General features: G+C 38.1%; 1 protein-coding gene across 1 annotated transcript in view; it reads left to right on the forward strand.

The window, feature by feature from the left end:
- Nucleotides 1-16238, forward strand: part of pitpnb (phosphatidylinositol transfer protein, beta) — a 35868-nt gene that overhangs the window by 877 nt on the left and 18753 nt on the right. Inside the window, exons 2-3 of the mRNA XM_033646957.2 lie at nt 12740-12770; nt 15042-15187. Coding sequence (XP_033502848.1) covers nt 12740-12770; nt 15042-15187 — 177 coding nt within the window. The remainder of the gene's footprint in view (nt 1-12739; nt 12771-15041; nt 15188-16238) is intronic.

Genomic DNA, 16238 nt, shown 5'->3' on the forward strand with positions numbered 1-16238 from the left:
AGTCTTTAATATTCCCATTTTCCTCAGCAAAGCTAGCTAGCTGTAACTGTGTGGCTAACCTGTATCCGCTCCAGATCACGGTACCTGTTGTAGCCATGGGATGTTAAGCTAGCCTTGGTTAACCCACTTCCCTGTGTTGTGATCAGCTGAAGCATTGAATTAAATCACAGCAGCAAAATCTGCACAACATTTCTGCTTTATTACACGCTTTTCAGACTACAGATTGATGCAGCAATGTTTCGGTTTTAATCTAATCTGAGGTATCATCATTTGCATGGTTTCTATTCTGCTTTATAACACATTATGTGCAGATGTGAGGAAGTACTTAGATATTGTTATTTAAGATAGAGCGTTAATACCACAGTATCACCACAAGAAACCCCCAAGTGAACTCATTAGACAGAATGGTCGATTTCAGCATCATAAATGTTTTATTATTGGATATTATTAGTGATGCATTCATGTGGTAAAGGTGGGGCTAGTTTTGAATGATTTGTATGCTGCTGGGTGGCTGCATCTTTAATACTATATTGGCAACACACTCTATGAAGACCAGCAAAGAAAGTGTTACAGATATATTTGTTGAGAATATTTTTTGTATTAAAGATATGAGCCTGTTTAGTGTCTAGTAATTACATGTATGAGATACATGTAGTGGAGTAAAAAGACAGTATTGCTCTCTGAAATGTGGAGTAGAGTAAGTGTCATAAAATGGAAACACTCAATTAAAGACAACTATCTCAAAATTGTACAAAAGTACTTGAGTAAATGTGCTTAGTTACTTTCCACCTCTGCTCCCCTTTTGTTCCCTTGTGCAGTAGTGCTAAATTCAAGAAAAATCTGCACCACATTACATGCTTTATTTCATGCATCTCAGACAACAGATTGATGCAGTTTGGTCTGCGGTATCATCATTTGCATGCAATTTATTATGTTTAACAAGACATACTACATGTAGTGGTGGTAGAAGTTCTCAAATCTTTTACTTAAGAAACGATACCACAGTGTAGAAGCACTTTGCCACAAGTAAAAGTCCAAGTACCAAAAGTAAAAGTATTCATTATGATGAGTGGCCCATTTCAGAATCATAAATACTCTACTAGTGGATTATGTAAGTGATGCATTAATGTGTTCATCACTTTAATGTTGCATCTTGTAAACCTGCAGCTCATATTAATTACTTTTTATGGGGTGCCCAGTAGCTCACCTGTGGAGGAGGTGCCCCGTGTACAAAGGTGATGTCCTTGCTGCAGCGGCTGTGGGTTTGATTCAGATTATCAGCCTTTTGCTGCATCTCATCCCGTCTCTCTCCCACTTTCACGCTCAATTTGTCCAATCTAATAAAAGCATTTTATTGCCTTCATGCTATAAAAGAATAATCTTTATAATAGTTTTTATTCTATTCTGATGTGTAGCTTTATCTAGATATCTATTCCATTTGTTGATTTGCATTATTTTGAATCTGTAACGTAGTAATTGAGTTTATCAGATAAATGTATTGAAGTAAAGGACAATATTTCTCTCTGTAATGTGGAGTAGAAGAATAAAGTATCATAAAATGGAAATACTCAATTAGTACCTCAAAAGCAGTAGATGTACTGTACTTTCCACAGCTGCTCCCCTTCTGTTCTCTTGTGCAGAAGTGCTAAATTAAGTCACTGCAGGAAAAATCTGCAGCACATTTTATGCTGTATTACATGTTTTTCAGACAACAGATTGATGCAGCAAAGTTTTGGTCTCAGTTTAATATGAGGTATTATCATTTGCATGCTATTTACTCCGCATTATAAACCATACCACTTGTAGTGGAGGAAGAAGAAGTCAGATGTTTTTACTTAACATTAAGTATCAATAAAACAGTGTAGGAATACTGTTACAAGTAGTAAGTGGTGCATTTGTGTGCACATCACTTTATGTTGCAGCTGGTAAAGCTGGAGCTCATTGTGATGACTTCATGTACTGATGCATAGCTTTGATGTTGATATTTTGTATTAATCTGAATCTGTAAAACTTTTAATTCAAATTATTAGATGAATATTGAGGAGTAGAAGTTTAAAGTATCATAAAATAAATGGAAATACTCAAAGTTCAAGTGCCTCAAAATCATACTAAAGTACTTGAGTAAATGTGCTCAGTTACTGTCCTCCCCTGCTCCCCTGTGTTCACTGGTGCAGTCATGCCAAATTAAAGAGGAACACCACCTAAATTAAGAATACCAGTATGTTCTTTCCATGGCCTTGTAAAGTTTAATCAGTATTTGTGAACATGAGCGACTCTCTGTCAAAGCCAGACACCAGAGAAGTGAGTCTCAAACTGTGATGTCATAGGGTGTAAAGTCTGGAGCTGCTTTGTAGACAATGAGTGGGGGACTGATTTTGTGGACCCACAGTGTGTTTGTTGTCTTTTTTTATTCCCAAATAAGCTTTATCACACTGTGGTGTTCTCAGTCCTGTAACAGAAAATGTCCCTGTATACTCAGAATGTTCTCCTGAGCGCTCTCAGTCTCATCTAGACATCTTTCCCGATTCACTGTCTGTGGAGCAGCTCCTGACTTTATACCCTGTGACATCACACATTTCACATTTGAGTTTCAGCACTTTAGTTTTGGATTTGAGAGAGAGTTGATCATGTTCACTTCGATTTTTTGGACTGTCCTTGATCATTACAATAACATGTATGAATTTAAAAATGGCCGTCGTTCCCCTTTAAATCACAGCAAGAAGAAATCCGCGTAGTATGACCTGCTCTTCAAACTACAGATAAATGTTAAGTTTTGGTTAGTTTAATCTGAGCTACAGATACAGAAAAACTTTATCCCCGAAGGGCAATTCAGTTCCTACAGTCCACCGACAACACATAAAATATTCACACAACATGATTTACAGTAGGTGTCAGAGGGAGCATGACATGAAGGAACCCTAACAACTACTGCTTAAAAAGAAGCGACTCAATATATTTCATCAATGAGTTCCAAGAATCAGAGATAAATAAATAAATAAAAATAGAGCCAAATAGGCCTATTGCACATAGCAGATACTGCAATCACAGTGACCCTGCATTCAGCAGGCTGCAGATAACGTCGCCCTGATGGCATTAGGGTGAATTCTCCACCCAAGACATGATCTTGATTTATTATGTTTTTTGCCTTTTGGAGGACACGTTCCTCCCAGAGAGAGTTCAAGTCTGATCATTTTGTGCCAACAATTTTGGAGCAGACTTTTACAATGTTGTTTAGGTTGTTCCTGTCTTTCACTGTCAGACTGCTGAAGCAACAAATGAAAGAAAAAGTAAGGAGACTCTACAATATAAGACAGATACACAGTCCACAGAATAGGTTTTGAAACACCGAAAGAGGAGATCCTCTGCAGTAAATGAATCCTCTGATGGGCCCGTTTAACAACTAAGTGTGTGTTTATATCAAACTTAAGTTGTGAGTCAAATACAGTGTCCAAATATTTGTATGAGTTGACAATCTCAACGTCCTCACCGTGAATAAAGCTGGCCGTGGTGTTGGCTTTATTTTTTCTAAAATCAATGACCAGTTCCTTGGTTTAGATCAAGGAAACTGTCTTCACACCACTTAACAAAATCAGAAAGTGCACGTCCATGGTCCGATGCTGCTCCCTGGAGAAGTGTCAGCAGAGCGGTGTCATCCAAGAATTTAACGAGGAAACTGTCCTCTTTAAAGGACCTGCAGCTATCTGTGTATAAGATGAAAAGCAACGGTGAAAGGACGCAACCCTGCAGGGAACCTGTGTTGGAAACCAGAGTTTTTGATACGATACCATTAACAAAAACCTGTTGTGTCCTGTATGTTAAAAAATTTAAAAACAGGTTTAAAAGCTGGTCGGGCAAGTTAAAACAAGAAGTAAGCCTCTCGATAAAATATGGGGCTGCATCTTATTAAAAGCGGAGCAGAAGTCAGCTAATAAAAGTCTAACATGGGAGTTGGATTTCTCCAGGTGTTTATAGACTTTATCCAGGATAAAAAAGCTATCGTCATTTGCATTTATTCTGCTTTGTAAGACGTACGTGTCCAAAAAAATATGTCTTTTTATAGCTGCAACAGGCATGGAGTGTTTCTAGAGCTGAGATGTCTTTGCTTATTAATAACTATAATAACACGTACAGCACTTTAAGTAACAAAGTACACCCAGATAGACGACGTAAACTAATAAATAAAATGAATATTATCGTGGTCAGTAATCAGTTAAAAACTATTCATTTGTAGCTCAGATGATGCAGAATAATTTCCCCACAATCTTGCAAACAAATCTTGCTCACAATATAATCAATAAGCAAAGAGATGTTCCTGTCAGATCACGTCTTTACATGTTCCAGATGTCATAACAGTTCAGAATATTGTGACTCATTAACAACTATCAGTTCATATCCTTTTGTTTAAAAGGAGGTCAAAGATACAATTGTGATCTGAAACAAGACCTGGGCGTAGACGGTGTGAGAGTGTGTAGGCCTGTATGTTAAGGAGAGGAATTAATTTGCTTTTTCATGGCGTCCATATAAACATCTGGAAGAGAGCTGTGTCATAGCACCGTGGTTATCTGTGTGGTGGCGTTATTAGTGATGCCTCGGTAGGATGTTGTCGTCCATATCTACAGCTTATATTTATCCTGGAGTTTCCTCATAAAGGAGAACACTACGATATGAAAAGCTGTGCAGTAAATATTAGTTTGGGGCAGTTGGAATGTTTGTTTTTTTAGTGCCAGATATTAAATCAATTTCAGGGTAATTATTTATCCTGTGCAGTGTCTTAAACGCAATGTTTATCAGTTCAGTTCAGCACCAAATCAACTGGGATTACTCGTGCTCTCCTGGGCTGAAAGGATCTTGCAAACATTTTACAATAAAGTGCATTTTAAGAAGGATCAATTGCAGTTTGCAGGTAGCACCCTGCTAACCTACTAACCTGTCCTGTAAGATTCACCACTTACATAATAATGTCAGAGCGAGTCGTTATCACAGCTGTAAAACTCAGCTTTGGTCACAGATAAACATCAGGCTGTACATGCAGGTGCTTTAGGTCTGCAAGTTATGGTACATTTATAGTTTAAATTAACTGATTTCTCCACTGTTTTTTGATGATTTAATTTATGTTTGCAACTAACAGTTATTTTTATCACCAGATAATTTGCCAATTATTTTTTCTGTTTGATTATTTGCTGTATAAAATTCCTGTTACGATTCTCTGATGCCAAGGAGGACTTAATGAACGTGCTTGTTTTTTGTCCCTCCACGCCGACGATAGCCGTGAGTAGAGGCATTGTTTCAGGTTTTACGTTCGTCCCATTCTTGTGAATGCGATATCTCATGAACGTCTTCAAGAACTTTCTTCAAATTTGGCACAAATGTTCACTTTCATGCTCATGCACTCAAAGATTAACTGATTAGTTTTTGGTGGTCATAGGTCAGAGGTCAAGGTTACTCTTATCTTGTCTGTCTCGTTGTGAACACGATATCTTAAGAATGTCTTAAAAGAATTTCTTCAAATTTGGCACAAATGTCCACCTGGACTCGAGGATGACCTGATTAGATTTTAGTGGTTAAAGATTAAGGTCATTGTGACCTTAGACCCATCTCATTCTAGTGAACACAGTGTCTCAAGAACAGCTTGATAGAATTTCTTGGAATTTGGCACAAACATCTACTTGGATTCAATCAAGAACTGAATAGATTTTAGTGGTCGTAGGTCAAGGCCAGTGTCACCTTATTGTTCTCAATCTTATGAATGCAGTATGTCAAGAATAGCTTAAGAGAATTTATTAAAATTTGGCACAAACATCTACTTGGATTCAGTCATGAACTGAATAGATTTTGGTGATCCGAGGTCAAAGGTCACTGTCACCTTGCATCCATCTCATTCTTGTGAAGGCAATATCTCAAGAACAGCAGAGGGAATTTCTTCAAATTTGGCACAAACGTCCCTTTGGACCGAAGAATAAATTGATTCAAATTTGGTGGTAAAAGGTCAAGGTCACTGTGACCTCGTAAAACATGTTTTTGGCCATAACTCAAGAATTCTTGTGTGAATTATGACCAAATCATCCACAAACATCTAATAGGCTTTAATGTAGAGGTGAGAGTCACCAGATGATCTACAATAAGATATTACCACAATATTTAGGTCACAATACAATATTATTGCAATTGTGAATATGTATTGCGATAAGATATATTGTGATTGATTATCTTTTTCATCTGTCAATTATGTCCACAAAGATAAAGTTTTCAGTCTGCAGCAAAATGTATCTGTTGGACTGAAATCAACCAGTACCTGTGCTGCAGGTGTGTGTGGCTCCTTCAGTGGACTTAGACTTGATCTTACATAACTACAGGTCACCTGAAGTACAAGACCAGTTGACCTGTGGTGCTCTGGTCAGCCTTTGTCGAATACTTTTGCCCTTTATAATCCACCAAAGCTATTTCCAGTGCTCTCTGTCTCTGCTGCAGCTGCTCTGTATCCATAAGTGACTGTTAGCGAGTGTAAACACTGTTAATTTGGGTATGTAATGAATGCATGAGGCTGAATACTAAGGATGCAAATTGCTGGGATTTCTTTGTGTCACTGGCCACGTTGGTATACGTGTTTTCCCAGCACAACACAATGGCTTTCTTACCAGGGAATAATCAATACCTGATTAATCATTAACACACCTGTAGGCTGAGGAGAGCTGTATGCTTTATGGTGTCATCATAAGCAGATAACAGATTTTTTTGTCTCAAATTTGTGTTTGTCACGGTCACTTTTCATCTCATGTAGAAGCAAAACACAAAGTGTTTCCATTAATAATTGTTCCCCTTCTTTAGCCAGTAGAATGATGCTACAGCACCTCTAATGAAAACCGCAGTGAATATTATTGGGAAAATGATGGAGGCGAGCGAACCACTGGTGGTTTCACTGATGAGCTCCTCATCTGGCGCTGAAATCTAATCTATTCAGGGAAATTAACAGGTGTGTAGACTTCAGCTCTCAGCTCGTCATGGCACTGGATTTAAACCCCTCTGGTGTAACGTGCTCAATGTGCCTGATTCATCTACGACACGATCTCCTGCAGGGGATGCTTTTGTACATTTTGCCAGAGCCAACATGTTAATTTCTCTCTGGTACAAAAGCCACACACACCAGTACGCGCCAGAACCACACACACACACACACACTGCTCTCTGCCTTTGTTTTTCCAGTTGTGCTGCTACATTGTTCCTCCAGTTACACGACTGTCAGAGCCAGAACCTTGATGTGTCTTTGAAAATTTAATTAATCGTGACAGGTTATATTTATGCTTGATGAAGAAGTCTTTGTGGAGCACATACATTATGTCCCTGGAAAGTCTCTGCTGTAGAGAAATAGAAGATGGTGTATGGCATGTACAGTATGAGCTGGGAGACAAAAAACGTTGAAGTGATAATCTTGAAGATTTCATGTAAGTAAAGCTAAATCGTGCTAAGTCACGATCTATAGCTGAGTGAGGTCACACTGCAGAGATTGAGCCCTAATGTTGTGTTCACACCAGGTGTGAGTGAAACGATATGGCACCAGTGAATTACACGTAAACTCAATGTAAAGACACGGCAAATTCCCGCCGGGCAGCACAATGGACGCGACATGAAATACAGGCATTAAGCAGCATGAATGAAGCCAGTAGTGTGATTTTTTTTTTTTTTTTTTTTAGTTTAAAAATCTAACCAATTTGCATCGCGACAGCCAATCAGTGTTGAGATCCTGCAGGGACGTATGATACCAGCAGAACTCTATTTATCAATTCAGCGATTTCTCACGCTTGTGTGGAACAGAAGGGGAGACATTTGGTAATAAATATTGAAACTTCTGATAAATCTTTATAAATGTCAGGCTTAAAATAACTTCAGATTAGGCCCAACCCACTTTTGATTTAAACTCCACCCACTTCTGGCACAGACCCCACCCACTACGAGTACAGATACAGATAATTTATCTTGTTGAACAGTTACAGATAGTGTTGCACTCGCTCATCCCTGGTGTTTTACATCTCGCAGCAGTGGTTGGTCCACTAGAGATTGTAGGCAGAGCTAACGCCACAGTCTTCAACTCACATGTGTGTGAAGTGGTGTACTTTCTTCAAATTTTGTTGCAGTTGACGTTAGGGATAGACCGATAGGGATTTTTTAGGGCCGATGCCGATACCGATTTTTTTCCATCACCCTTAGCCGATGACCGATTATGGACTGCCGATTTTCTTGAGCCGATATTTGGGGTCGATACTGCTTTTGCTCCCTCAATTTACATCAAAAAAATGACACAATGATAACAAATATTACAGGTCTCAAGTTTAAAATAAGAAACATTTATTGAACAGTAAAAAAATACTAAAACAAGATGGAAAGTTGAGGTAGGACAGGTAGAATATTATTATTATTATTATTATTATACATTCAAATAAAAAAAAGAGTTCAGTGCTCTTAAATCTTCCAGTAATGTCTTTATAAAATAAACAAATATTTAAGGTGAAGCATAAATAAAACAACAACTACTGTACACAGTAGGATTCAACAGCTTTGTTCAACTTAACCATATACTTTCAAATGAAAAAAAGTGCCAGGTAAAAAATAAATCCGCGAACCCATGCGCGTATCGGCCGATGCCGATACAAGTAAAAAACTCAAATATCGGCCCGATATATCGGCCGGCCGATGTATCGGTCTATCCTTAGTTGATGTCACAGTGTTAGCTAGACTTGCACCGATTTATCGGCAGTGCTCGGAATCAGGCTGGCTTTCACATGATCGGCCATGACCTGCGACCAGCCGGTCAGTCTAAAATATGCCGATTTAAAACGCCGGTCAAATTCCCGGCGCGCCGCATGATTGGCATCGTGTAACATCAGCAGCGCACACACACGCACGTGCAACTTACAGCTTGGGCCATGTGAGGAAGTGAAACATGGGCGGCTTCTCACCTTAAACATTCACGCACACACATCAAAAGAGAGAAGAAGAAAGTTGTTAATTGTCCGTGTTAAACTCACTGCTGCACTGTGCCGCTTGAAACTGATGAGGCGCGTGTCTGTGCGCTTACTGGCGGGCGTGTCCTGAAGACCTGTGTGAATTTTCCACAGGAGATATTTTTACTTTTTTGTCTATTCAAGAAATTACCCACAAATGCTATACACCAAGAAATATTATTTTATTTATCCATGTTTTTATTTATGTATGCCTTTCTTACTTATTTATTTTAATACTGTACCTGAAGTTATATTTGAGCAAAAAGGAAAATGTTTCTTAACAGGTTAAGAAACATGTCACTGTTTTTGTTTGTTTGTTTGAGATGGTCTTGGTTAAAAGTTTCTATTAAAGCAAAGATAGAAAATATTGCATTATCTTGTGTGCTGTAAAGTGGTTTGAAAAAAATGAAATCGGAATCGGCCATCCAAACACTCTGCAAATTGGAAATCGGTATCGGCCCTAAAAATTGCAGTCGGTGCAAGTCTAGTGTTAGCGTCGCTGTGAAGTGAGATCCAAGAAAACCCCGCAGTTAATGCCATAGGTGCTGCCAAAGATAACAAGACAGAGATCTTTAAGATTCTAACATCAGTTTTCAGTCGTTGCATCTAAAATCACATGATTAGCTACTCTGTTAGCATGCAGGTTGCAGTAGCATTAGCCATAATAGCTAGGAAAAAAAATACTTTGTAAGATGGCTCGCCTGTTACTTACAGTTCACGGGGGATTTGTCGGGCTGGTTGTAGATTTGTGATACAGCAGTTTTCTTTGGCGTATCTGGGATTGAATTTTTTCAGGGGTCATCTTTCTTAATTTTGAAACTGTTCCAAACACTTGAGTTTTTAGACATCTTAGCACATCTGTACGTTTAAGTCACAAAAAGTGTAAATGTCCTTGTCTGAGAATGACTAACAATTAATGTTGATGCATAACGAATTCAGTTGGATTATTTCTTATTTTGTGAGCTATTTTTGAGGGATAATGGTGAGGAAAAACTAAGCATTCGAATACTGATTTGGACATTTATTATATTTGGGTCAGCCCTAGGAACTTTAAGGATGTTTTCTATTTCTAGTATTAATCATCTTCAGATTATTTAATATTTTCTCAGCTACTTGATAAATCATTTAGTTGTGAAATACAGTAAAATGCTTGTGATGATTTCCTGAAGCTCACAACGTCTTCGGATTTTTTGTTTTGTTTGACAAACTGGATGGTTTCAGTTACAAGGACATTAAACACAGAAAATCCTGACAGTTAAGAAGAAGAAATCAATGAATTTCAGGCTTTTTTTGACAGAAATAAATAACCCAAACCCCGTAATTATAACTATCAATTACATACCCAAATATTTTCTATTGATCGCAAGTTTTGTAATGAGTAGTTTTGTCTTGCAGTACCCGTTACCCTTTGGATCATTTATAACAGTGGTGCAGTGCAGAGTATACTCAGGTATTCGGGGTATACCCATCAGCCAAGAGGGAATTTAATTGGAATATAAAAGAGTATACCCACTTCCTGCTTGGTACCCTACCCATCTACTGAGAACTGGGCAATATATTTATATTAAAAGGATATGCTGACATAAGACGAGTAGATATCTTCTTAGATTTTGGATATCATAATATTGTAAGTGTTGTCCTTTCCCTAGTTATAAAGGCTACATTACAGTAACGTGATGTACATTTTTTAAAGTACCAGACTGTTGTAGCTGTTCTATTATTTGCCTTTACCCAATTTATCAAAAATCTAATTGCATGAATATTTTGTGTAAGCATCAAAAGTCAACCCTCAATTATCGCTGCAATATTTATGTCGAGGTATTTGGTATTGTTCCATATCACTCAGCCTTAATTTGTATAATATATTCTCTGTCTCAGTTAATTCTCTCAGCTATACATACAGTGTGTAATTGCTTTAATTTGTTTACATTTTCAGCCCTATGGTTGAGGGACTTTCTGCCCTGAGTTTAGCCTGTCAGCTTATTTTTAGCCTCCAGCGAGCTTCATCCATCAGTTTATGTTTAGGTTAAGGGTGGGGTGCTGAATCTGCCAATCTTTGCACAGGAATTTGTATGAGTTGTGAGCGAAGGAGGAGGAGGAGGAGGAGGAGGAGGTGCTGCTAGGGAGGGCAGGAAACCATCGGGAAGAAAGTCCCTTTTTACTGTGTGTCCATTCAGTCAGTTGCCTCATTCCATAATTAAGCTGTGATATCTAAATCTAGGCTGTGTGTGATTAACACCTGGTTATGCTCCGTGTCTGTTTGTAGCTGTGAGTTATTTACTTGATGTATGTTGTGTTCAGGAAGAGGTACATGTCTTTTCTTTGCTTCATTATGAACTGGACAGTATAAACTACAGTGGCACCACCCAAAACTAAATGAAGCGTGCCAACTGGACCGTATGTTGGGCAAGTGGGCAAAAATGCATACGTTACAGGAGGAGGAGAAGTGTGTGTGTGATGGGAGAGGGATGTGCAGTAATTTGGTGTAGGGCATCTGTGCAACACTTGGGTTTAGGTCACTAAAATATAGATATGAATGTGTGTGTGTGTGATCATGAGAATGATGTGATGAGCGAGTGTGTACACATTTATGTGCTGCGTTGTTTAACATACGATGACAGTAGAAGGATCGATCTATACTCTTGGGGTGTGTGGATTTGGGGGTGATACTGTATGTTAATTGTACATGTGTGTGGCCGTGTCGCCTGTGTTCCCTCAAATGTCCGAGACAGATGTCGCCTAAGGGAGACAATGAAGGCTAATCTAATCTAATCTGAAAATGATGCGAGGTAAAGCAGGAAAACTGTTTTTATATTGAATGTTTTCAAGCGTTGGATAGTTGTAAATGCTTATTATCCTGATAACAGTGTTTTTTATTTAATCAATGTGGATTAGCGATGCACGATATTTGATTTTTTTTCGCCAATATCGTAAAACAACTCATGCCAATAATTGATACCGATATCAATATATCCATTTTTTTCCCCACCTAATTATAGTGATCGTCAAATCTCTTCTGTCGTGGAGTTAACATCATATCATACATGTATACTCTTATCATGACGGCCCACCAGCAGGTGGAGACATGAAATACAATGCCTTTCAGTGTATGCAATATTTATTCAATGGGCAAAATAAAAACAAGCATGTTAGCAGATTCCAGTAGTTCATTTTAAAGCCAATGACGTGCTGATATTATTATGTATCCCTAATGTAGATACTGTCATGGTTTTAGGAACTCCTTGTGCATCAATTCACATTTCATTTTCTTGTGTATCTCTGCAGTATGGTAATATGGTCACTCCTGCTGTCTAACTGACCCTCTGGTCTTCAGCTACAAGGATGCTGTGTGATCATGCTGCAGCTACGACCATGTGCCGTCTCCAAATGACATACTTTTGGGGACTAAAGCAGAGTTTTAACATTCAGACTGCGAGGCAGATTTTCCTCTTTTAGCTCAGAGCCAGTTCATTTTTTCCCCAAAGATGGTCAGAGTAAAGTTTATCCACAGCGTCGAGCCTTTGTCTGGTCACTCTGTGCCAGTCATGCTTCCACAGATTGTGATGTTGGTGTTCCTGTGCTCAGGCATTGATACAAAGAAGAGGGTGTTTTAAAATCTTTAACATTTGATCATCTTTTCCAGCACTTTACTCGTCTATTTACGCACAAATGTGTTAAACTTGTTTGTTTCTCTCTCTCTCTCCATTTCCTGTCCCACCTCGCCCTTGTTTCCTCTCCCTCAGCCGTGTAGTGTTGCCAGTCTCTGTGGAAGAGGTGAGTAATCATTACCTCTGTGCCCTCGCAGATACATCACAAGTTGTTTAGAGCAAACACACTTTGAGTCCAGTGTTCCTCAGACAACACACTGTATATTACAGCAGCAGCATGTTGGAATAGTTTGTGTTTATTTCCTCCTGAACGCTCATCTCAGGCTTTCATCTGGGGCACATGCCAGGACAACATGGCCTTTGTTAGAGCGCCCTGGTGTCGGTGTGTGTGTCAGGCTGGTGCTGGTGTGTGTGTCAGGCTGGTGTTGGTGTTTGCACAGAGAGCTGGATGGGAGCTGGAGCTCAGCCTTTAAAACTCCAGTCTCTCTTGTCGTCTTCTTTTTAATGGGAATCACTTTTTTGCTGGTTTTCTGTGCAGTTGTGCTCAGAAATAGCCTGTTTGCTTCAGTGAGCCCAGACCTCAGTGTGATGCCCAGTGACATCATACATTGGCCCTGTTTCACAGCCCGCTATTAGAGAAAAAAAACATTGTGGTGGGCAATTAGAGCTTTTGGATTTTATGAGAAATAACAGTTTTGTTGTTGTTAGTTTGTGGGTTTTCTGTAGATTGTATGGAGGATGAAAAATGAGGCCCAGTGTGCAGAATTCAGAGGCAGCTATTGGCAGAAATGATATATAACACCCATAACTATGTTTTCTTTAGTGTATAATCACCTGAAAATAAGACTAGTTGGGTTTTCTTTACCTCAGAATGAGCTGTTTATATCTACATACAAAGTGGGTCCTCTTTCACAGAGTCGGCCATGTTGTTTCTACAGTAGCCCAGAGCAGTCAAACCAAATACTGGCTCGAAGTGGGGAGAAGTTTCAGCTCTACAACCTCACTGCTCACTGCCACTTAATTCTACATACAATAAATACATAAACAATTGTGTACATAAATTAATAAATAAATATGATAATAAATAAATATTGACATAAAAGAATAAACAGATAAATGTTAAAATGAATAAATAATTTAATAAATGCATCAGTAAATGAATGAAAGTAGATAAATAAACATAACATGAATATTTTAAAATCTATTTCCACATTTTTGTACAACTACATTTATTTATTTCTGTATTTCAGTCAGCATATATTTCTGCATTTATGTATTTATTTTTTTGTTTTTTTATTTATTTGTTTATGCATTTTGTTTTTGTATTTATTTCAGCATTTATTTCTATATTTATTTAGACATTTATTTCTGTATTTGTTTTAGCATATATTTCTGCATTTATTTATTTATTTCTGTATTTATTTATACATTTATTTCTGTATTTATTTCAGCATTTATTTCTGTATTTATTTATTCCTATATTTATTCAGATAATTATTTCTATATTTATTTAGACATTTATTTCTGTATTTATTTTAGCATATATTTCTGCATTTATTTATTTATTCCTTTATTTATTTAGACATTTATTTTTGTATTTATTTTAGCATTTATCATTGCAATTATTTATTTATTCCTACATTTATTCAGCTATTTATTCCTATATTTATTTAAACATTTATTTCTGGATTTATTTCAGCATTCAATTATGTATTTATTTATTTGTTCCTACATGTATTTATTTCTGGATTTATTTATTTATTCAGTATTTATTTATTTATTTATTCCTATTTTATTTATATATCTATTTCCTTATTTATTATTCCTGTATTATTTTCTCTTTTTATTTATTTATGTATTTCTGTATTTATTCACTGATTTATCTTAAGTCATTTTTGGTCCTCCATAAGAAAGCATCAGCACATTCCTTATCAGGGGTTTAAAGTTTATTATGAAAACCAGTTATCAGGATGTCATTCTTATAGACTGTAGAGAATGATGGATATAGTTCCTGTAAGGTCAGCTGCAGGGAAATTCAAGGATATTTTAAAGCCTTAATTTGAGTTTACAGCTCACTGCCATCTTAATGGATCCAGAAATACTTCATCAAGGGACAATTAAACAGCAAAACACCACAATTTGGAGGCTCATGATCACACACTCTAACATAGCTGTTTTAAATACAGTATATACTCTGTGAGACATGTTTAAAAATAGAAGTCTGGGCTTTCTGAGTAGCCTTAAATACAGTGGAGGAATCTCCTGTGCAGCAGCTAGTAGGTGTTCGTGCTGCATCCTTGAAGCACCTGCCTCGGCTTCAGGGACCTGCTCAGTCTATGCCTGCTCCAGCAAATAATGACAAATAATGAGGATTTGTCCCCGTAGTTTGAGGCTGTGTATTCACTCTGTGTCGTCTTCTCTCTTCCATGTCTCACAGTATCAAGTAGGGCAGCTGTTCTCTGTGGCTGAGGCCAGCAAGAATGAGACAGGAGGAGGTGAAGGCATCGAGGTGCTGAAGAATGAACCTTACGAGAAGGACGGCGAGAAGGGACAATACACACATAAAATATACCATCTAAAGAGGCAAGTCTTTGAAACGCATCAGACCGTCAAGGGTGGACAACACGAGCTGGATACTGTCAGGCAGAATTTGTGAGGTGTAAAGAAACATACGCCAGATAGTGGAGGCAATTCAAAGCTCAGTGATGGGGATGAAGAGACAGGAGAGCATCTGCTGTCTCAAACCACAGAATTGAGGCAGCACCTTTGTGTCAGCCACAAACTGGCACCCACAATTATTTTTATAAATAACCAGCATCACAAAGCAGGCATTTATGGCATTGTTAGCACCTTTCTGCCAACGCCCCGGACACGTAACCTAAGTAGGTAAGGCACATAAAACCTGGAGCGCTGGCAACAGAAACATGATCTGAATTTTTTTTTCCTCCATCTGGACGTGTTTGTTTGGATCTCAGGCAACAGACAGCGCCTGCTGCCAGCTGTTTTGTAGAGCTGTTTTGGCAGCGATCTGAGGGGAGACATCAGGTGGTGAAGACTACTCTGTATGCAAAAATAAGAAGCCATTTTTTACCTTTCAGTATATTCCTGCATGATGCTCTCCATATTTCAAAGTGATGACTAATTCAGGAGTAGCTTTATGAAGTCAGACGCCATTCAGGGCCTCACTAACTTTGAGGTTGCGTTCATTATTACAGGACAATAAGGCACTTGTTGCAAAGTAGATTCCCACTTCTTACCTCAGATCATTTGAGGCCCTCCTCTTTAATCAGAGGTTTAATATCTCAGCTACATGCAGAGTTTCTACAAAGCAGTACAAAGACAACTGGAGCTTGTCTGAAGTCATCTGAGTCCCTGTCAGGTGTTTCCTCTTTTGTCCACCCTTTCTTTGTATTGTGTGACTGGTTCTTTGATACAGCAGGAAGAGGTTGTTCTGAGTTGTTTTGGCAAGAGATCAACAAAAAGGAGACATCATTACAAGCAGAATCATAGGTTTGGTAAAAGGTTTTGATGAGCGTTGCCCTCTAATAGTTACCAAATGTTAGTCGACCACAAAGGTCATTAGTCGGCAAGATTTTATTGGTCGCTTAGTCGCAGAAAAAGAACAAAACATGAA

The sequence above is a fragment of the Epinephelus lanceolatus genome, chromosome 19, assembly GCF_041903045.1.
Source record: "Epinephelus lanceolatus isolate andai-2023 chromosome 19, ASM4190304v1, whole genome shotgun sequence".
NCBI lineage: Eukaryota > Metazoa > Chordata > Actinopteri > Perciformes > Serranidae > Epinephelus > Epinephelus lanceolatus.